At 43.3% G+C, this 23,643-nt stretch overlaps 1 protein-coding gene across 2 annotated transcripts in view; it reads right to left on the minus strand.

The window, feature by feature from the left end:
• Positions 1-23,643, minus strand: part of WWC1 (WW and C2 domain containing 1) — a 69,006-nt gene that overhangs the window by 5,082 nt on the left and 40,281 nt on the right. For both annotated transcript variants that reach the window (XM_061348441.1, XM_061348440.1), the window contains 14 exons: positions 22,968-23,047; positions 21,909-22,038; positions 21,232-21,378; positions 20,010-20,083; positions 14,659-14,901; positions 13,111-13,200; positions 10,296-10,825; positions 6,624-6,732; positions 4,802-4,882; positions 3,948-4,034; positions 2,993-3,185; positions 1,502-1,654; positions 928-1,028; positions 12-159 (listed from right to left, as the gene is read on the minus strand). In XM_061348441.1, coding sequence (XP_061204425.1) covers positions 12-159; positions 928-1,028; positions 1,502-1,654; positions 2,993-3,185; positions 3,948-4,034; positions 4,802-4,882; positions 6,624-6,732; positions 10,296-10,825; positions 13,111-13,200; positions 14,659-14,901; positions 20,010-20,083; positions 21,232-21,378; positions 21,909-22,038; positions 22,968-23,047 — 2,166 coding nt within the window. The remainder of the gene's footprint in view (positions 1-11; positions 160-927; positions 1,029-1,501; positions 1,655-2,992; positions 3,186-3,947; positions 4,035-4,801; positions 4,883-6,623; positions 6,733-10,295; positions 10,826-13,110; positions 13,201-14,658; positions 14,902-20,009; positions 20,084-21,231; positions 21,379-21,908; positions 22,039-22,967; positions 23,048-23,643) is intronic.

The raw sequence follows: 23,643 nt of genomic DNA on the forward strand, positions 1-23,643 counted from the left end.
CTTGACTCTACCTTTTCTGCTATCTCCATGTGCAGCCGGGAATTCAGACCTTCCTCTGTTTCCCACAGCAATTTTCCAGCACAGAATTCTTCCTCCTCCTCTGCTTCATCTTCACTGTTCTCATCCTGTTCTTCCTGATCAGGAACCTCTTCATCTTGCCTGTTGAGAACAGCTTTGTTACTGAACCGGCCTACTGTGGACAATGCTCTGATGCTGCAGCAGTAGTTTCCTCCTGCTAGCTGCTGGGCAGAAGCATGTCCCCAAGGCAGCCAGCTCTACCTGAGGTTACACAAAGACAGGCTTGTAAGGGAATAATTAAACTGGAGAGAGGCGGCACCAGAAGGCAACCGCTACAGCTCAAACCACTATACTGATCTGGCTTCAAAAGAAGCAAGCCATGTAGTCTGAGCTTAAAGTTGAGTGCATCTTAAGAGGAGTTCTCAGGATAACATTAATTTTAGTTTAAGAAGTGATGCTGGACAAAACTGAAGCATTGTTTTGACATCCTTTTCAGCTCCTCTGAATGCGGAACTGGCTTTTCTATCAAACCCACTGGGGTCAGGCTTGTTTTTTAGTTCAAATGTGGGGCTTCATTAATAAAATTGGAATCTGAACCACGTAAACAACAGCCAAGATTAATATTCAAGCAAAGCCTTGCACCATACAGTGCAGCTTTCATGGACCTCCATAGAATGTTGTACAAATAACAAAATTAACATAGTGCTATTGACTATTCTCAATATTTATCAGTTTTGTTCCCATTTCCCAAGCACAGCCTCCAGAACAGAAGCAGCAGGATTTTTCATCAAGACAGAAAGAGATAGAAGCAGCCTCCCACAGCTCTTTATCATCTGCTTTTCTCTCTGCACACGAATGCCCAAATGTTCTGATCATCCCACAGCACTAAGATGGTGGGATGCTACCTACCAGCTCTCTCCACTAGTTAAAGTGCTTCTGCTTTCCTCCAGTTTCTTCTCCACAGCTTCCAGTTCAACAGCTGTCTGCTCCAGGAGTGCTGAGACAGAATCCTGAGGAGAGCAAGAGGCTTCTTGTGAAGACGTAACTCTCACAAACTGCAAAGGGCCCATCCTTCCTGGTCAGGACAGCCCCAGCATATGCACATGTGCAGCTGCAGGCTGAGCGTAGTGCATGCCATGCATGTGCAAAGGGAGTGCTGGATCTTGACCTGTTCAGGAAGTTCACTGCAGCAAGGTGAGCTGTCTAGTATGAAAAAAAGCAAGAGCTCACACATCACTTACACTGGAGCACATCCCACAGCCCTCGGCTTCACGAGGAACAGATTTTAGTATCTAGCCCAGGACAAGGGCATATCTGTAATCCACATGTTCATTATGTTGCTGCACACAATGACATTTTCAAGTTCTAAATACAAACACACCAGCTTTCACCTTTTGACTATTGTAACAGTTCTTCAGACACACAATCACTCTCATTAGTACTGCTTGGAAGAGATCTGTTTGATTTAAGCAGTTGTTCTTACTGTTTTCTCAGTGCAGGGTACTTCAGAATGGATGTTTCCTTGTTTACTCCTCCTGGCTTGCTTCTGCCCAGACTTGTAACTGAGGAGGTTGTACCAACGGGTCGATTTCTCTCCAGATCTACATATTTCAGCAAGGCTAATCTGTGCTCCACCCTAGGGACAGCAATACGCCATTAGTGTGGCACTCAAGTGAACGACTACCACACCAGTAAGAAGAAATGAGAGTGCAACTCCAGGACTTGTCCACTTTGGCAAGTTTGACAAAAAGAAACATTGCCTCATTTATCCCTGTTTTAACAGCTCTGCTGATGCTTTCTGCTTCTTTGTGTTTAACATTGCCTTGTTCTTCCAATTCAAATAGCAAGTGTTTCACTACCACTCCTGTGTACAAAACAGAGGTATGAACAGTGCTGCTGCAGTCAGGATAAACTGCAGGCAGAGCTCCAAATTAACCCAGAGAAGAACAGGAGATGAAGGCTCCCCTTCAAGAAATCTGCAGGGCTGTCAAATATCACTGCCTCAGACAGAGATGCATCAGCTTTGTGTATTCCATTCCTCTTCATCTGCCCTGTCATTTTTCACTGCATTACATTTAGTACACATTCCGATCAATTCAGAACCACAGTAAAATTGATTCATGTTTATTTAATCCATGCCTGAGTGGACTCCACTGCTGCAGCCCAGTCCAGCAGACATGCTGAGCACGCCTCCTGCAAGCTGCTGTGCTCCCACCCAGAGCACAGCTACAGCCATGCTGTCAAAAGACAAAAACCCCATGTGGAAAACAGTTGCTTTCCTCTACCAAAGGCGCTTTGCAAAGCAAGCAAAGGAAGAAATGCAGAAGCACCATAAAACAGGTACCCCTCCAGCCAAGAGAGAGGCTACGGAACACATGCAGGACAGAGCATCAACTTTCCTGTAACTTAATGGCTGCTATGTCCCAGCTTAACACACACTGCTCATAGAATACTCCAGGAATAGTTCAGTTAATATTGAGCAACAAAAAAACCCTCTTCTAACTAGAGTGGGCAGCTGCCTATGGCAATAGTAGTACATGAAAAAGTATATTCATGTAGACTTTAACAGTGTAGATTAATAGCAGGTTTGAAAAAATAAATCCTTTAGGTGTCTTTAATACTCTACAGTGGCTTCCAAGCTCCCAACAGCCCATTCTCAACCACATTACACCAAATGTTTCCACCAAAAGGAAGAGAAATTCCACCAAAAGGAAGAGAAAGGTAGAGTTTCACATTAAATTGCAAAAGAAAGGAAACAGTAGTTTGACAAAGTCATCAGCAGGTCTGCATCAACATATTTCTCTAATAGACTGATTTTGTTTTCCTGATCAGAATTGTTATTGCAAAGAACATGATCTGGGAGGGATCAGATAGCTGAGGATTATCAAGAACACTTGCACACTTCAGGGTTGAAAATGCTGCCTAATTAAAAGAGGAAACACACAGAGGTATTAAAACAGAGACTAATACTAACCAAACATTCTTCAAGGTGAGAATTATCTACAGTGCAAACATCAACTCTTAAAGACTTCTGGCATAAAGCTGGGTAAGAGATAGAAACCCAGAACACTTCATTGTACACAAGATTGTCTGAAGCTTCCACCACTCTTGTGCGGAACAAGCAGCTCGTGCCCTCTGAGCAGGGCAGGACAGCCACACGGATGTTCCTGTTGAAGAAAGCATCACAGTCAGCACTACTGCCCAGGAACAGGTCTGCAGCTCCCTGCACTGCACCAGCTCCATACCTCTGCAAGTGAAATCCATCCTAAGCACAGGGGATATTATTCTGCTGCCCTATTTCTTCTGGGTATCAGTCAATTGAGCAAAAAAAGAACATCTCGGCACAACATCAGAGGCATGAAGTGGCAAGAGCTGCCATAGACTTCATCCTCTTGAATCTTGTAATCAAACATCATAGGTCTTTTCCAACACAGCTGATTCTATGATTATGGGATTATGTTTAACACAGTCATTTATGTTGGTGCAACCTGTCACACTGCCAACGTGCCCTTTTGTAGGTAGGAACAGCCACACCAAAATGAAGCAAATCTCTGTTAGCTTACTCAGCACACAGCTGAATTTAAAGAAGTCTTTTGCCTGGAAGGAGGCTGGTAGCAGCTGTCCATTGCACCTTGCAAGGATGTCCTATGGCAGAACTCCACTCAATGCAGTGCTCTGGGCCACTAATTCCAGGCCAGTCTTTCCTCAACAACTACTGACCTTTGAGGAAAAAAAATACACCTTGTTTCTGTTTTCAAGTTTGTCAGTTCCTAAATGTTGCTCCACAGAACAGTGCAGAAGTATTTCAGAAAGGGTTATTCTGACAAGTGTGGAAAAAAAAAAAACCAAACCCAAAACCCAACATCTGTTTAATTTCCACTGAGATCTAATGCAAATACTTCAAAAGTGTGCTTATTTCACCCACTTACACTTTCTGATCTTGCTGGGACAGCAGTGCTAGGACATTACTCAGCTGGATGACCAGTATGGCAAATTGTTTATTTTTGTCATCATATCTGAATTAGAAAGAAACAAGAAAGCATCCTTTTTAGAGAAGTCAGCCTTGGACTCCCTGAGTGGGAATTCCATTTGTTTCATTAACACAACCAACATTAACATTTACAAACAAGACAAAACTATAATGGGACCATGGCTTGCCTATAGTTTCAAACAAAAGCAGTTTCACATTCCATGACATTTTGCTATCAGAACATCCAGAACTTCAGAATCCAGGTGCAATGGATCTGACCTAACACACATTGCTTTTCCTAGGGTCTAGCTCAATTGCTGTAAGTAAAATCTTTTGAAAGGCCTTACAAAATGACTAGTATAAAAGACTTCCAAGTAGCAATGTGGAGCAGTGAGGATGTTAGGGGTAACCACTGCCTTGCTGCGTATGGCCATGACAAGAGAGTTTTGTGCTATTTATTTTTCCACCAGTCCTAAATAACCTCCACTAACCCATTTAAGGAAGATGCCTCTTATGCTTGACCCACCACTGAGGGACTCTGAGGGGTCAATGATTACAACTGCCATTTACTGCCAGAGCTCCCACTTTTGGTTTGCATCCTCCAACCACACCATCACCAGCTCATTTCCACTGACATAAAAGAGGGTAACTGGGCCAATGACCTCCTGGAGTCAAGTGTAATTCTCAATTACACCTCACAGAGGACATCCATTAGTTAATACTAATAGGACAGGATAAACAGCAGAAGCGAACAAAACAGAAAGCACTGTCTTTTAAATCCCATACATAATTCTTTCCATGCGTATTGTTTACCTCATTGCAATCTGCACTTTAGCTGTCCCGACTGCTTCTCTATCATCACTGTCAAACACCATCACTTCTGACACACACGGTCTGAAAGAAAGCAAAGACAATTAAGGACTTGATTTCCCTCCTATTGAAGTGATAGCATTCAGGTGATACAGAATTTCTTCCCTTCCATTCAGGGCTTGGGTATATGGATTTTGCAAAATTAGCAGCTAAAAGAAAGCCCATTTGAGAAGTAAGTGCAGTCATCCTTACAGGTATGTGTTGTGGTGCTTATCAGCAGAAAGTCATATGCTTTCCCTCTTCACTGCCAAAAACAAGCCACATAAAAGACTGCAAATAAGGCTGTGAGGGATTTTAAAGGGCTCCCCTGACTGGATTTTATTAAAGACAGCTGACTGGCCAGCAACAGAAATAAGACTTAACAACTGCAATCCTGCCTGCACCATGACAGCAAAAATTCTCAAGTTTGATTAGATTTTAAATCATTCCTTTGTTTCTTTAAGGAATCAAACTTCCCTAAGCACATTACAAGTGACAGAGTACACTGACTGGTCTGCCTTGAAACAACCACTTACATCACTGCCCTCCCAGTGTAGCTCTCTTCCAAAGTTGAAAGTCCCCAAAACTACATTCACTGTCTACTTGGCTCAGAGGCTATGCTGAGCACATGAAAACAGGATCAGCATTCTGCCAAGTGTTTTCTGTATTACTTAGCACTCTTTTACATTCCATTACATTTCAGCTAGAGGACAAGCCTATTGCTCATCCTATCCTCACCATTTATTATAGGCATCAAAATGATGCTGTAGTCAATTATAAAGGTTGGTAAGTCAACAACCCAAACACTACTAAGTAACATCAGGCACACAAGTGTCTCTGTGGTTTTCTGTAACTGTCACACATGATCCCTCCTTCCCTCTCCACAGAATTCCCTGTCCTGTTAAGGGGACAGAGGGCCCCAACTGCCTGTGGGCCCATGAGGTCTGATTTGCACAAGTGTTGCACTTCTTGTCAAAGTGAATTGTGCTGTACACAAAAAATGGTTCAATTATCTAGAGAATCAATGAAGGTAAGGAATGAATGAATGGAGGGGAGGGGGGAGGGAAAGAGATGAGTAATTTTCACCTCTACAGCTGTATTGTGCAACAAATGACCCCGTGATTTATATAAGTGCCAGTAAAACCAGTAGGAAAACCCATGTTAGATGCAGCCAAATCAGGTATCAGTAAGATCAGTACCTTCCAGTGAATGTTTCATCAAACCATCTCAGAGAGCAAGCAGTAAGGGAAGTGCAGAAATCCAGCAAGAGCAGGGATGTCCAGCTCTGGCTATGAGCTATGCCCTTAGGGGAAAAGTCCTGCAGAAATCACATCCTGCATTCAAGTACTTTGGAACTGCATCCCGGCATGCACACACATGGCAGCTCAAGGTGCTTCTGCTCTCTTCCTTAAACATCCCCAAGTGCTCTCCTGCTGAGGGCTGTCACTGACACCACAAAGGCTGACTGACAAGAGGGGAACTTGACAGTGCTTGATGGCTCTGCTACCCCACCAAGGCAGGGGGGGCAACTTAGCAGCACCTTCACAAACAGACCAGCTGTTCAACAGCTCTCTGTCAGCGTGCTTCCAGCTACTTCTGCTACTGGAAGCATGGCTCATTTTGATAATTAAACTCAACTTGCTCATCTTTTTGTTCAGAATTATGAAGAAATGTGAGACTGAGACATTTAGTCACCAAAAAGGACCATAACCAGCAGTACCCCAGCTAACTCCTGCGTGCAAAGCTGAGTGTTTGGCTTCCTCCTAGAGAGAGGTCTGGTGTCTACCTTTGTACAGATGCCTCATACACCCCGCTATCTCCAGCAACAGATTCATCAGACACTGCAGCTGACACACACGCCACCTTCAGTGCCGTCCCTCCTGCTGCATTTATACCTATCAGAAAAGCACAGAGGAAAATCAAAAACATGTGTTAATGCAAATGAACAGTCTGCGTCAGGAGCAGCTTTCTTCCTCAGCCTCCCCTTAAATTGTTTCTGAAGGCAGAGAGGGTACAGGGAGGGCAGGCTCTGCTCAACATCACATTAAGTTACTGCTTCAGGAATGTACCCAACTGTCCTGGAGCACCAGCAGCTCCTGGAGAACCAGAGGAACAGCCTATGTGGTGGAGGTGACAGCAGGGCTTCCTTGCACAGTCAGTGCCCATTTAATACTTGGGTCCTGCAGGACCGTACCCGCAGGCTGAGGTTACACACTGGTGTGCTGAGTGCATTACAGCTGGCTACCCTGGGCACCCCCATGGGTGCCGGTCCTTGCAGGCAATGCCAGGAGGGCTTTCAAAGCACTGGAAAGAGATGGCTGTTGGAAGTGTTCAAGGCCAGGCTGGACAGGGATTTCAGCAAGCTGCTCTAGTGGAAGGTGTCCCTGCCTGTGGCAGGGGGTTGGAACCGGATGAGATTTAAGGTCCCTCCCAACCCAAACCAGTCTGCGGTTCTACGTACCCATGCAAGACAGGCAAATGTGCAGAAGAAGCAGAACTTCTAAATTCCAGTGAAGTTATAAATATGGACCTACTGCAAGTCACTCTTACTAAGCAGGTGGTAGGCCCTCTGGTCCCAGCTACCTGAAGAGCAGCACCGGGCAAATGCTGCTGACCAACCTCTGGCCAAGTATTGTTGACAGGGAGGGCTGTACCCAGTCTGGAGATTATGCCAAGGCTAGTTTCCAGGAGGGGGAACAGCAGAAAACCACCTCTCACCTACCTCCAAACTCCAAAGGTTAGCGTATACAAGACAGAAGCTAGGCCCAGATAGGCCAGTAACAATATTTAATATGGAGAGAGATTCTAGGACTTAAAGCAGCAGCCACATGCAGGAATGCAGGGAAAAGGAGACAGAACTGAACAAGCTGAAGCAAGGGTTTTGCACAAGTGCTATCAGTTTTCTTGTACTACGGAACCTTGGAAACTTGTGCACATTCTGTACCTTTCCACATGAACCATCCCATTTCTGCAGAGATGCTTCAGCCCAGGACACACCTCTTAGCTCTCTCTGTCAGAGCTCCAGAAGACCTGCTCCTAGGGTGAAGGAGCTGTGAATGCTGTCCCACTGGGAGCAGCTGTAGCCCCATAGCAGGAGTGCGGCAAAGCCACTTATAAACAGCTTTGGGAAAACACTGGTGCAAAACGTGTGCAAGTGCAACACGGGGTTACGGAGGGATCCAAGGACTTGTTCTACAATCAACAGTAGAGGGTGGTACAGGTAATTCCAGTACATGGAGTGTACTTGTGCCGTTTGGGCCCATTTATCTGTGTATTTTTTGACACCACCACTGAACATTTGTTTTCATCTTGGTATTACCATAAACAGAAAGAAAATTCCAGCCCTTTTCTCCATGAATAAAAGTATCTGTAATGCAATATATCAGTCATTAACTGAAACAAATGGATCCATTTAATCCTGACATTCTCAGTTTAATTCATGCTCACTCCTCTTGTGTGTCTGGCCCCTGCTGCACTCTTGATCAGAGGCTGTGCTGGAGGTACATGGGTCGGGTCAAGACTGTGCTTCTCTTTCCTCAATGCTTTGTACTTCCTATTCCATGGTTTTAATAGGAAAATGATTCCTTGCCCACTGGCTGGCTTTCTAGATGAAGGTGTTTGAGCTCTACACACCACTCCCAGAAATGCTGCTCCAGGAATCCCCTTTGCATGAGGCTTGCTCACTGGGAAGGACACTTTAGGTTAATCTCACCATGCTTAACCTCTTTTTCTGCTTCAATTACCAATGGTGTCCAGTCATTCCCACCAGAGAGCCTTCATTTCTGACCACTCAAGCCCCTTCAGGTGCAAACCCCCTGCAATGAAGTGGCTGGTATCTGCTTGTGCAGCAGAATGCTGAAGTGTAAACCTGAATGAAGATGAATGGCTCCCTGCGAAGGATTCATGCAGCCATCCTGTTCCTCACTGGTTTTGCAAAGGACTTGAAAGCCCTGCAAATCTTACCCATGTACTGAACCTGTGTGTTTTCATGTGGCCGAGTAACACAAACCTTATTTCAGCCTCAGAGGTTCTGCAGAACTCCTAATCAAAAAGCAAATCCCATGCTACTCAGCTCTACTTAGAGGAACACGTGAGCATGCTTTGCCCATGAGGCCAAGTGCTGAGCACCCCGGATCCAGTCAGTGTGTTTCAGGTGCTACACTGACCCTCCCAAAATGCCTGAGGAATAAAACCTCATCTCCTTATTGCCCTGAAATAAACTACTTATGGTGATTATTTTGTCTGCTGACTGGCTAACAGCAATAATCACTTAATCTGCTTAACACCTGAGCTATCGCTTTGACAGCCTTGACAAAGCTCAGAGCTAAAAAGGTTAAAACTAATCAGTGCCCAGTTCTAATAAGAATAACTAGTGTTTCCTACTCAAATGCGTAACACCTCTTCCTTGTAGGGAAATGGGAGCGCAAAGGGGAAGATCTGCACTTGTGTCATTTATTGTATTTTAAACAGTGTCAGAAGGCAGTGATGACAGGGTGCTAGTTCCCTTGATTCACACAGGCTCATTTATAATCTTACAGAAACCAGGAACAAACCACACCACTGGTTCCTACGACTACAGCTTGCAAGTTAATATTGCTCTTCAAGCTTTTCTTCACTGCAGTTCCAAATCCAGCCGTTTCCTCATCTCCATGGGATTTAACCCACCTACAGAGTCAAGGGCTCCACACAGGCCCCAGCACGAGTGCCCTGACTGCTGTCTCCTGCTTTCCATTCACTCCAGCCCAGACATCCTTCTAAACAGGGATGAGCCCTTCCCACCCCCAGAAAGCCAGATGCATGCATGAGAACAGCCACTATCTCTGAATGTCTTATCATGCTCATGATCCAAACATGTTTTTGTTGCTAAGAGACCATCCCCCTCAAAGCAGCAGAAATTCAGGCACAGCCTTGACAAGTCTGCTCAGCTGAAGTTAATAAACCCATTGCCACTGATGTACTGGGAACCAGAGCAGAAGTTGTGCATGCTGAGGTGGTGGGGGAAGATTTCTATTATCATTTGTTAACTATTAAGCTAAGTGGCTTTCCCAGCCTTCCTCAGAACTTGGCCAGAAAGTTTGTGTCGGTATGGCATTCTGTGCCTCCAAGACCCAAAGCACTAGATGACCTTTCTAAAAGCTTAGTGTCAAACTAAACCACCACAACCATTCATACTTGCACATGTAATCCCTGTGATTTCGGTACACATGCATATAAGTACACTAAAATCATACCTGGATGCAGTGTTCTGCAAGACTCATCAGATCATCAGCATTTTTCATGTACAAATTAAATCACCAACCCTTGCTCCCAGGAAGGATAGAACACTCAGTTGAATACACTTTTCAACACGAAGATATCAAGATGACAGACAGCTTTTGAAATACTTGCTTCCCAGTGCTTTATAAACTACATTAAAAATGAATGCATGCATGTGCATACAAACAGTTTGTTACCATACCTTGACCTAGATGTTTATCTCCTGCTCTAGGCTCTTCCAGTCTACAGTTGCCACTCCCAGTGTTTAGGGCGAGTTCTGAGAGATCTGTACTTATCTCTGTGTCATCAAAATCCATATGGCTTGAAAAGGCGTCACCAGCTAGGAATGTGTCTATCACCAGTGGTGAGCAAGGTGGAGATGGAGAAGAGAGAGATGACCTTGGAGATAATGAAGACATGGATTTTGGAGTACCAGACAGTGACCTCAGAGCCTGTACACGGCTGGTGGTGTCTGCTGCGTGAGCTTTCGCTACTTCGTTCTCATGAATAGTGGTGATACAGCCTGATGGTCTGAATCCAGTGGCTCCTTCTAAGAGCAAGTCAAGCTTGCTTTGATATTCTGAGTCCAACTGCTCCAGGTGCTCGTAGTAGAGATCAGTGAAGCTGGCTGAGGTGGATGAATCCTGGCTGGAGGTGGCAAGAGATCCTCTGCTGGATGCGAGAGAGCCAGGGCTGCTGCTCGAGGAGAGGGAAAGCATGCTGGCAGAGAGACTGAGGGGAAGAGGTCAGAGAAGCATCACACTGTATCTCTGATTCCTGTCACCAAATCTCTAAGCCCATGTGGTACATTTTGCTTTGTTAGCTCAGGCCACACACATTAGTCCTCAGCAACAACCCCAAACCACAGTCTACCCAACAGTGAAGCTGGGTCACTTTTCAATATAGTTCATGCACATTTTTTAATGACCACATCGACCCCATGAGAGGCCTTGTTTAGCCAAAACAACTCTAATGAAGAGTTTCAAATCAATTAAAATTAGTGCCAACATTCTCCTCCCACATCTGCCTGGAGAAAAAACCCAACAAACACTGGTTCCCGTTAATCTCCAAAGCAGACCACAAAACCCAGCAAGTCCCATGCAAGAAGATGAAGTTATTGCAACGAGCTGTCTGAACATAGGGAAATGTTCCTTCCATTTGCCTCAGTCTTGGAGCCACAGCCAACAGGCAGTATCACAGCTACCTGGAACTGGCCCTCAGAGATCATAGCAGCCAGTGGTTACCACGGAACTGGCAGGATTTACCCCTCCAGGGCCAGGAGAGTGAGAGAAACAGTTGGGGCTCAGCTGTGAAATTAGTCCACACAAGTGATTTATCCCTAGAGATCTCGGTTGAGAAAAGAACTGCCAGCAAAGGTCATTTGCAGCAGGTGCTGAAAAGAAGTGTGCTCAGATGGGAAAGCCCAGATACCACAGCACACAGTTTGCTGCCCAACAAATCCTCTGATACTGACTACAACATACACCTTCCCTAGAAATCCCACGTAAACTAACACTCCTGCTCCGGACTTTAAATACCTGCCTCATTACTGACTGTTTAAAGACCCTTAACCCTCCCTTCAGATAGGCATTAGCTATTGAACAAATCTCTGCATACAGCTAGGTGGCTTCACTTGCCCCGTTGAAAACCAGTGAGTATGTTCAACCTAATAATCCCTTACTCATTATTTCTGGGGTAAAAACTAGAACCTGCGTTTGTATACATATGCCATTGGCCTTATGAGAAAAAGGCAAGTATGCAGAATTTAGTATAATTTTGACACAAAGTGTCTTCTGCTTTTGTATGACAGATGTGCACTGCATCATGTTTGTTCAAAAATATTGGTTGAAACGTAACTGAAACATGACAGATGTGTTTGCATTTTGGCAGTATATATAGATCTGGAAGGACTAATGAATTTACAGCTTTTCAGTGTGTTTCAGGATGAAAAAGGAGGGATTTTTAATTAATCCTTTCCCTATCAACAAACTGGGCTCAACTTCATTTCGTGCATACCTTTGAATGCCAGTCATTTTGCATTATGGGGTTAATAATAAATGCTTATTCTTGTACAGGAGCATGCCAAGAACATTGTGCGCATAGTCAGGAAGAAATTAGTTTCACATGCTTCTTGGTCACCTCAAAAGATCCCTAATCAGCTAGATGAAATGAAAACATGATGCATTTCCACTGCATAAGAGCATCAAAGATAGCTATTCTCCATGGTGGCTTATTTACATGTCAGTCTTGCACTATGATTTCTTTCCAGTCTTTTTGGTGTCATCTTCACAAAATGAAACAGAATCCAAGTGGAGCAGAAGCTACAAACAGAATAAATTCAGTACATGCTGACAGGAAAAACCTCAAACAAACAAAAACCCCACCAAACTCTCTTCCTAATCAAAAAGATAAAACCTGTTTTAGTTAATGCTGATTTGGCCTTACTGCCTGCAGTCATGCATTTGTCTGTAATGCATGTAATCCTATACTCTTGCAAAACCACAGCCTGAACAACCAGACCACATTATGACTGGAGAAGCATTTCTATATACCATATGAACCACAACAGATTCAGGAGTCTCTCAATACACTGCCTACACTGCAAGCAACAGCACACTTGAATTAATGTAGGGAAATATTGTCATGACATTCATACATGACATGCAGTTGCATTACTGAGATCCACTTCACTTACTGTATGTCAAGATAACATACTTTATTAATGTTAATGTAATACTTGAGTAATTCAAACATTAGTAATAAACATCTCAGCTATCCTGAGTCACATAACTGTTGTATGTCCAAAACAGAAGCAAACTCCTCCTGTTGTCAGAGGCATCACCACAAGGTTATTTACTCCATTCTAAGGCATTCATCTAAACTGAGTGGGACGTATAACCCACTTCTCTTTCCACTGACTACACAGGGGTCTTGAAACACTACTGTTACTGAAAGGCCTTTCAGACCTCTGAGCTGGGAGATGAAAGCACCTACAACTTCTGTAAAAGGTTACATACCTTTTCAGCTGGGTGTGCAACATGGCAACTAATAGCGTTGTGTCTTCCAGTTCTTGGACAAGCTGATTTCTTTTGCTGCTCAACTTCAACCTAAGAGAAGAGAGAAGAAAGAGATGGGCTAAAGCAGCATTTACTACTTAAAATGAGGAGTAAAGCAAGATTCTATTTTTGCTACGAAATCCTACAAAAGTTAGTAAGAATACACAGTGTAATGTGGGACAGAACTTAGTCAGGATGTGTAGGTGTTTACCAACTTACCCTCAAAGTGTGGAACTCAATCCTGCAAACATTCTTAACAGGGAAAATAATTACAGCTAGTACTATGTAAGTTAGTATTTCTAGGATCGGGAAGATTTTGTTTGCTCTACACTACTGCATTTTTATACTTTCTGTGCTAATAAAGGTGTAAATGCTTTCATTTGCTTTCAGTAAGGTCTATGGATGACTAAGGTTTACATGACTTAATTTGTGTAGAGCCATTATGAGTCAGTTAATAACTACGGACTTCAGCAACATCTCAGTTTTATTTCACACCTGAACTGGTTTGAGACACACACACACAGTTGGGTGCTCACATCCTAATATAACAGGCCTCTGGTCAAGAAATCCTTCTCCAGAAAAGTGCTATTTCTTTGGCACACTAAAAGAGAATCATACTCCTAAAATTCATTTTATGGAAAGGCCAGGAGCATTTGTTGAAGCACAGGTACTTCAGGCTGGTAAAAGTCCTGCAGATGAATCATCTGAGATGCCTACAATTTTCTACCACAATAAAACCATGTAAAGACTAGGAAGAAAATTTGAAGTCTGGACAATGAGCATGTAGAAGAAATGAAAATACAAGGCCACAGAAAGAGTGAATGCAACGTGCTACTCCATATATATTCAAAAGAATGCAGCTAGAAGTTTTGCCATAGCCACCCACATTAATACACCCAGGTTGTAAAGCTCTAGTGTGCAATGCCTAATGCAGTATTCACCCTCCCTGTACATTCCCATGAAATCTCCACTTGCAACACAAGTAAAATTAGGGAAGATAGCTGGCATTTTTTCCAGCTAGTTTAGATTCACAGGATATTCCATGCAACTCCCACAGCCCTGTCAAATACCAGTTCCTACAGGAATCACACACAGGGAGGCTCAGAACAAACAACACATGTTAGAAATGTACAATTCCATCTGTTGACATTTGCCAGTCTCCAGATTGCAGGAGCTGCTGCAAGGTGCTGCCTGCACACAGAAACATTAGAGTACACTAACATTACACTGGACTATTTTGAGCACTTCTTCCATACTCTCAGAGGATCAATTTGTAGGAACCATCACCCTTCCCCACTTTGGGAATAGATTTGCAAGCAGTCCTTTCTGGGAGATGATTTCAGGTCCTTGTAAGTAGAAACTGTCTCCTGGAAAGCTGAGGACACACTGCTATCTGCATGTGTGCCCTCATATTGCTATCAGCATGCAGTCAGAGGATATTTGCTGCTGCTTGCTCTCCATTACCCCTTGGCCAACAAGGCAAACACTGTCCTATGCCCTGTAGCCTACCTCTCATTTAGAGCTTTGCTCTGCGTGTCTCTAGCAGCCTGAAGGTCTTCTTCCAGGCGCCTTCTCTCCGTTTCCAGCCTCTCCACCTCTCCTCGAGTCCATTTTCTGGGGCTGATAATCCTCATTTCTTTTAAGAGCTCCTCCTTCTCATTGAAGAGTATAAGGCGGTCCCGCTCCGAATCCAGCATGCCAGGCCAGGCCTTGCTGTCCAGCTTTGCCAACTGGATTTTCAGCTTTGCTATTCTGCAGCACAAAAACAATCAGTTATTTATATATATGACTCTGTGTGTGTGCATACGTATGAGAACTGCCTGAGCTACTGCTCCAGACACACAAAGGTGCACTACAGCAAACCACATCTTCCACTGCCCCCAAAGAAGACTCCTAGCTCACAGACAACTAAAATTACCTGATCTTTGATCAGGCTTATGGAAAAGAACTGGATCCTCTCTGTGTATGCCTTGGACAGGCTGATAAAGATCAGTCGTTACTCAAAAGTTTAGAAACTGTTTTTGTCTTTACAATAAGGAAATCAATCATATGCATGCTCCTACTGGAAGAATCTAACTATTAGCACAACAAGAACCATTCTGGGCACATTAAAAGAGCTATGCTACTTCTGGTGCAGCGCGCACCTGAGGACATGAAGAGTGATCCTACCTAAATCCAGAGCTACTTACCTGCATGAAATTAAAGTCCATTTACATTAGAGGTATCATTCCAGATTTTAGTTTCAAGGCTGCAACGCTAATCCCTCAGCACCATACTGCATTATCTCAGGCAGGAATATGACTACTAAAAGCAACTGCAGTACAGATCAAGAATTTAGCAAAAGCTTTGACTGGCAGCAGAGGAGAGCATAGCTTTTGGCAGGTGAGGAGGCTGCTCACTCCAACTATCCCAAAGTCCCAAGTATCTGAACTGCTCAGTTAGCTCCACAAGTGGTCAGCTTTGAAACGCAACATACAGAGAGAAGCAAAAACCCAGCAGCAGGTGAGGATACAGAACCAAGGGCAGTAACATCAGTCTTCCCAAAGGAAGCTGTGTCCTTTGGACTCACTGACCTACAACTCTTCATGACCTGACAGGATGATCATGGTAGTTTCGTGAGAAAAAAAAACACTACAGATAAAGCTGAATAAGAGCTACCAAGGACTTGCATTTCTGGAATTTGCATAATCCGAAATGATCGAGTGCGGACCAGGGAATGGGGAGGGCAGAATGGGCTGGCTGGAGAAATTACAAAAGCTGAGAAAGCAAACAAGGAGGAGACGTATCCTGCAGTATAAGAAAAGATACCTACAAAAATAATTCACCTGACTGACTGAAGGCAGGAGTGTCAAGGCATACATGCACCCTCCGACCACTGGCTCAGGGTAATCTCTCACTCAGGTTTTGTAAATACGTAAGAAATGGAAGTGAAATACTGTGTGTGTACAATGAAATTCCAATATTCATCTCCCTTTGATAAGGGCTTTGGGATCTGATGACAGAATTACTGGACTTAAATTGGGCACAACAAATAGCTACGGCTGCTAATCTGGATTCAACCCTTCCTAGAACCTAGTTTATGCTACAGAAGCGCACAGGATGGTGCATGCTTCCTGCACCAAGCAGCACACATGCAGACAGACAGTAAATTCAATGCCAACTAGCCAAATCCAAGTGTGGAGTAAGTAATAAGATGCAGATCTAGGCAGCAGCAGCTACACAACTGCTGAATGGCCTTGAAGAATAAAGCTTTGTTTTCCAAGCTCCGGAGGCCAAGAGGAACTCGAGCCCTGAGAGGGCCTGTGAAGGATTAGGCTCACACAGAGTGACCTGCCTGCTCCAGCACAGCAGACAAGACTAGAGATCACCTTTCTGAAGGGAAGCCTCACGTTCTGTAAACCCATTTCCCACAGCAAGTTGCTAACTCTAATTAAAGTTCCATACCTGATATTCAGCTCAACTATTTTTAGGTCTTCTGAGGGGTTGTTTTGTTTTTGAGTGCCTGGTAAAGTGCAATACTGTGCTCCAACAAAGAACTGACAGTGGCATTAAGTCGTAATCCAAGAATTCCTCTGTGCATTTTAAAGGGATATGAGTTTAAGAGGATTGCTTGGCATTAATCTGATCACTTTTGGCATACATTTGCATAGATATGGCTTTTTCCACTGGAATTTGTTCTCTATGCATTTCTGGGTCTAACAGCTTTGTTAAAGTAACCTCAAGTTTTACGTTTGTAAATGATCGTTCTTTTTCCCCTTCTCAGTTACAAGGAGGTTTATTCTCCTATCTTTTTCCAGTAAACCAGCATCATTACAGAAGAAGTGCTCTGCAGACTGCCTGGCATTTGGCTGAGAATTCCAGCTCTTCAGCATCACCAGCCAAGTCTGAACTCCATTCCTGCCCAGCTACCTTGCATCTGCACTGCAAAGAAACCAGCACCTCTGGGCTCAGCTCAACCCATCTTTCTGAATGGCCACTTGCAGGACTGAACAAGATATGGAACAGGAGGTCTAAGTTTTATTTACCTGTTTTCTTTTTACCTAGAACAGGTAGCTGGATGGTTTATTCATTGTTGTATCTTGTTTTTACTGGGGAAAGCTGGTACTTACAGCATAACATATAACATTTTCAGTCTCTAGAGCCCGTTCAGAGCACATGCATCTCCACAGAAGTGTACACTGAGATGTGTATCCACAAGTAGTAATCAGCAATTCTGTATTAGATCAGCCTTCAGAAAAACATGAAATCCATGTGGAAGGTGTGGTCTAAAATTGACCAGTCAAATACCCACCGCTTGCAATGCTGATGAATGTGACATTAAAATAGTCCATTCTAGGAGACTATAAAGCCTAGTTTTAAACCCCTGAGTTACCACCAGTCACACAAAACCCAAGCTGAAAGTTTAGCTGTTGAAGGAACTAAAACAGTGCTCAGAATGCAAGTGCTACACCACTGAGTTACTACTGTATGTCTGAAATTGTACAACACAGTTTAGTTGCATCTCTGATTAAATTTATGCTGCAGTAGCTATCTCCTTGTTGCAGTGGAGCATTGACATTGCTTTTGACACGATACCCATTATCACCTTCCAGTGCAATTAAGCTAAAGGTTTGCCACTGCTGTTGCCCTTTGCTCTGTTTTGCAGGTTTAATATTATGGGCTCTTGTTGTCTCACTGAGCTATGAAGGGAGAGGACTCAGTGGTGGGTAAGGGAACATGAAGAATTGTACCCTGGTATCTCTGGTGTTATGAAGTTCAGCAAGATATTCGCCTGCCTCTATCCTTCAGTCTGGTTCACAACAACAGTGCAGTGTCTGCTACAGTCCACCTTTAAAATCATCAGCCCCTTTCAGATCTCCTAGTTTTAATCTAGTTAACATGGGATCATCATAACACCACAGGAGCAGAACGCTCCTCGTAACTCATTGTATCCATAGTATGTACCCTGCTTAAAACCAGTCAAGATATCTGTTTCTGCAGCTCCTATTAAAGATCATGCCAAACCCACAGTTCTCTGACAGCCTTTCATTTTAGCGTCAAATATTCATCCCATTCAGATCCATGTTTCCTCATGCTAATGTTTTTTTTAAACTCTGAGAAAATCTATAGATAATCTCAGACAGACACAAGGTATCATAAAATCCCAGACTGGTTAGGGTTGGAAAGGACTGCAAGATCATCCAGTTCCAACCCCCTGCCATGGGCAGGGACATCTCACACTAAACCATGTCACCCAAGGCTGTGTCCAGCTTGGCCTTGAACACTGCCAGGGATGGAGCGTTTACCACTTCTCTGGGCACCCTGTGCCAGCTCCTCACCACCCTCACAGTAAAGAACTTCTTCCTTATCTCTAACCTGAACTTCCCCTGTTTCAGTTTGAACCCGTTACCCCTTGTCCTATCACTACAGTCCCTGATGAAGAGCCCCCCTCCAGCACCCCTGAACTCCCCTTCTCTTCTCCAGGCTGAACAGCCCCAACTTTTTCAGCCTGTCTTCATAGAACCTTCTTTAAGTGCAAAACTGTGTTCTGTGCCCTTTGTAATTACTTCCAATGAACTGCTTGCTGCCTTTACAAAGTTCTGTTTCTTCCTAATGAGCGTATTAATTATCTTCTCAGGTTTGCCATTATTCACTCATCCCTCCTTGGAAAAGATACAGGAAAAGTAAGAGTGCTCCACTGCAATGTGGAGATGGAAAGTCAGTATGAATTAAATGGCAGTCTTCAGCAAAGCTTAGAAGTAAAAAGCAATTTTAACACTGAAAAATTAGCCACTGCATCTGGAGGATTCATAATTGTAATGTTGTTTTAAGAAGTCACAGAACAATTTGAATGTCAAGGCATTCATGTCAAGGTTGGCAGACCTTGGAATGCCAAAATAGAAGTTCTGATAAAATTGCTCCATCTAGGAAGTAAGGAGTAAGTTCATGTCCAAAGCTGCCGGGCACAGTCAGCCTTTGACAACTGCCACAGATACAGATCAGAGAAACACAGCCTATTGACCATGACAATATACTAAAATGAGATACACTGTGTGTAACCCCAGCCTTAAAGCTCTTATCCCTAAGCAGAGACCAGAGAAAAAAATCCTTTTTTTCACACATATCCCAAGTATTCATTATACCATGCAAGTGAAGTTTTTTACTCTGGAATTGCAAAGTCCCTTTAGAGGAGTTACAATTGAAGACACCACCACTTCTGGTTACGTGGCTGGACAAGGACCAGGCCAGTCAAAGTCTAAATCATAATGCCTGGTAGGTTTTCTGTTTAACTGAATAGTTGTGTTAGCTATTAGCTATTAAAAAAGTAAATCCCAGAAAACATTTGCTTAAATTGGCTTGTTAAGTAGAGATGACATTTTAAATCTGCTCTCCATTCATCTCAGATAAGAGAGTAAGGGTAAAAACTTACCTTCTTGCAGATAAGCTCTGCAATTGCAGCCACTGATCATAGTCTGATATGTTAGGTGTTAATACAATATACATTTCTCCTTATCAGACTTAAAGCCATGCAAACATTCATTTCATTTTGAATAAGGCAGGGAGATGCCTTGCAGTACAGTCTCATTAGGAATGGGGAAGCATTAGCAACTGGCCTAGAAAACCACTTATGTCCCCACAGGTGTGGGCAGACTGAATTCTTCACGTATTAGTCATTCCTAAGTAATTTCTAGGATGGTTATCTATTTCTTGAATGATAATACTGGCCTAGAAAGCCTACTGCCTCACTGGCTCCAAAACTACACACACTATGTGTGTTTAGCAGCAACACCGGGTTTCAAGCTGAGTGGCACCCTTTCTAGTGAAACATCTTCAGAATAAGCTGTGCGACAGCCAAAAATTACAACAGTCCAAAGAATTACCTTCTCTTTGATTCTTCATACTGAAGGCGCAATCTCACTTTCTCAGCCAACTGGTTATTGCTGCTTGTAGTAAACTGAGACACAAAATACAAAAATCAGCAACATAACCACTCCTCTTTGGATATTCCCTATTGAAATTGTTCATGTTACAAGTTACGCTTGCTCTTGCCACGCTCATTTACTAGTTAAACCAAGCACAGAATAGGAAAATACTGCCTTTGATTAAAATGTTCATGATTCCTTCAACTAATTAAAACCCCCACAAGATTCAGAGACTCTTTCTAGACTTATTATAAAACCAAAATCTACCACATAGAATCACAAGTTGGTTTGGGAGTGACCTTAAAAAGCTCATCCAATTCCAATCCCCTGCCATGGGCAAGGACATCTTCCACTAGAGCAGCTTGCTCAAAGCCCTGTCCAAGCTGGCCTTGGACACATCTTGGGTTTCTATTCTCATGCACATACAAGAGCTTTGTAATCTTTCTTCTTAAATGCTGTTTGCAATCTTTAAGTGCTGTGCTGTATTTTGTTTTGGACAGCATCTTGCTTTGGTTGTAAAGTCTTACAGACATAGGACATCCATCCCATCATACCCATATCTGCAGACCTGTAGTGCCATGTGTGTGTGGCCCTCACTGAAAGCAGCTGCAAACATCTAAGTGAAGGTTCACAAGAGTGGTCTCTGTGATGAGCTGTGAGAAATACCACAGTGCAGACTGAGTCCTTGCTGAGGCTGCCACCAACCTGACACAATATTGTTGCACAAGTGGGACTAAAGGTTTATGAATATTAAACATGTTTGATGGCATTGCAATATCTGCACATATGCCATCATTCCCACTTGTAACACACTAAAAGCCAAACACTCTTAAGGGAAGACTCCGCATTAGAGCTTAGCCCATATATAGCTGCTGGATGTTTCTAGTGTGGTAGTATATCACTGCTATATAGGGTGAAGGGAATATTTGTGTCACAAGAACCTACACCTACATGCAAAATAAAACCTATTTCCCCTTTATTCCCACCTGTGTTATTCTAACAGAGACAGTGTGGGCAAACAGTAGGTCCCCTTTGGAGATACATTAACATTGCACACAGAAATGAAGGTCACACTGAAGTTCAAACTAGAAGAATTTCACAGACACTCGTACTAAGGCAGTACTACACGTGGTTCAGAGGAATGCCTCCACATGCACTTGGCTTCCCATAAATTACTCACGCTTCCTGAAACGTCCGTCTGGGAGCTGACATCCAGGTACTGGCGGGGTGACAAAGGGCCGGAGCTTTCCATGGACATGCTGCTGCCCCACAGGTCTGGTTGGGATCCTCTGTCATTCACAAAGCTGTCTTTTAGCCTGGCTAAGCTCTAAAACCATAGAAAGTCATGAGGTGAGCTCACTTCTGGTTGAAGTACCTCAGCAGCCCCATAGCTTTAGCCTAACCTACACGATTAAGGTCTGACCACACTTACTGTGTGCACTCACACTCTGCAAGTGTGAGGTCAGCTGGACTCAAACTCCCACAGCAGCAAGCAGCCCACAGGCAGCAGCACACCATCCTGCTGGGCAGGCAGGCTCTGCTGGAGATGGCAGACCAAGTGGGCCAGTGTTTTCAAGGCTTCTTCAGGTCTGCACTTTGACAGCAATACAGTTACTCTGGTTTATTCTAGACCCCGAGACAAACACTCATCTCTAAGCAAGTGCTTACTACTGTTAGTTGCTATATTTTATACTTATTCTTTCCAGGATCTGGAGAACAAAAAGGTGCAGTCCAACCACAATACAGAACTGATTTATGTTAATAAAAACCTCCATTACACATCCAAAATACTTCTCAGAAAGTCAAGCTCATGGCAATGGTGACACAAAATACTATAAAGTCATCCTGTTTCAATACCTGAATGAGGTCTTGTTTTTCCTTCTCCCCTGATGTGATGGCCTTCTTGAGAGCTTTCATTTCACTTAAAATGGCTTGTGCCTCATCAAGTTTGTAGCCACCTTGAGTATCAGACATTTTCATGTCAATTCTGCATGGAAATGTTGAAAAAATATAGAGTAAGCTGATACTTTCTAAAGTCCAGTTAATGTAATTATCCCAGATACATGCATCTTGACATTTGTTTTTAAGGAAAACACACTCCTAAGCATAACAAAGACAACAGAAAGAACACGGAATTGCATCATCACCAGCTAAGTTACTCCACTTGCAAGTACTTTAAGCTTCAGAACTGATTTTAGCCATATCACCTCTTTGAGTCCTTAGGGAGGACAAAGATGTACACAAAAACCCCAAACAGTTATGTTCTGGCAGATTGCTGCCGGTTTCCTTGTTTCTAACCTAGAGAATTTCAACCCAGCCATCGATGAGAATTACCTTGTTTTCAGTCAGGATTCCAAACCCAGGCCCAGGCCTCCCATGCACAGCTGTATTTGCTTTCATAGCCTAAGTACAAGCTGCCTCATCTTTCTCTTTTCTCAAGGGAGTCCTGCCCCAGCTGACATGTATAATAAATAAGGTATTAACCAGTGATATAATTTAAAACACACCAGATGTCTCGTCATAAAAACATAATACCTGAAACTTTTCCTCCTCTTCCCCTCCACCCCAAATTCTTCCTCAGTGCCTTAACCCAATGGCTCTTATAATGAAGATAACAGGTTGTACTGTGTCATCTGTATTGAGCAATGCTGAGTAAAATAGAACAGCATTTAACTGATGAGATCCTGGTTCAAATTCTGTTTGCCATGAAGTCAGTTCTGATGCAGTCAATCACATAAAAGCATTTACTTGATGTTCCAAGGCTGTGTACTGCTTTCAGTTGCATATGCCTAAAGATACCAGCAGCAACATGTTTCAGCTGACTTTATTTAGACAGCTATTTATAAATGTAGAGGGGGATGCATTACAAGACAGAGATGTTCTACACTGAAAATAAGATCTTGAGAACAAACTTACTTCTTCAGTGTTTGAAATCCATGCTCTTTGTACTGGAGCTCTTGCTTCATGTGAGCTACTTCTCTCTTGAGTTTATTAACCTGCAGCAATGTGTGACAGTTTTAGAATGATATTCTATATGAGAATTTAGGTGCAGCACTATGCATTCAATTCAAACCTTATTCACTATAGACAGCACTAAACAAAATTAACAGAAAGCCAGCTCATCTCAACAGCAGCTAACAGCCCTGACTGCATCCTCATCAGGACATTATACTGGGTAGGGCTTTATCCAGCACCCAGATATCACATCACTTAATAAGGGGCTCAAGGGAATTTTCAACCTTCTAAGCAGAACAGTTGAGAAAAAAATCAAGACAGAGGAATGAAACATGTTGATTTTACATGGAAACATTTAAACCCGTCTCAGGCATTAAAAACCATTCAGCATCAGAATGGGAGTTACACTGCAGCGACAGAAGCCATCCTCCAAGATATGTAACTAAAAGCCCCAGTGCATGAGTAACACAGCAGAATGATAATACATATTTGTAAACCCACTGACCCTTCAGCTTGCTGGTTTATATTCCTGCACAGAGGCCACACTGACCTACTTTACTTTGGTCCTTTCTTTTTCCCAAGTGAGCTCTGCATGGGAGCGCGCACTGCCACTGCTAACAGCCCGCACTGAGAAAGG

Source organism: Neopsephotus bourkii, unplaced genomic scaffold, assembly GCF_033783945.1.
Source record: "Neopsephotus bourkii isolate Nb327-2 ecotype Australia unplaced genomic scaffold, CSIRO-AGI_Nbou_v1 NB_357, whole genome shotgun sequence".
In the NCBI taxonomy this organism is placed as follows: Eukaryota; Metazoa; Chordata; class Aves; order Psittaciformes; family Psittacidae; genus Neopsephotus; species Neopsephotus bourkii.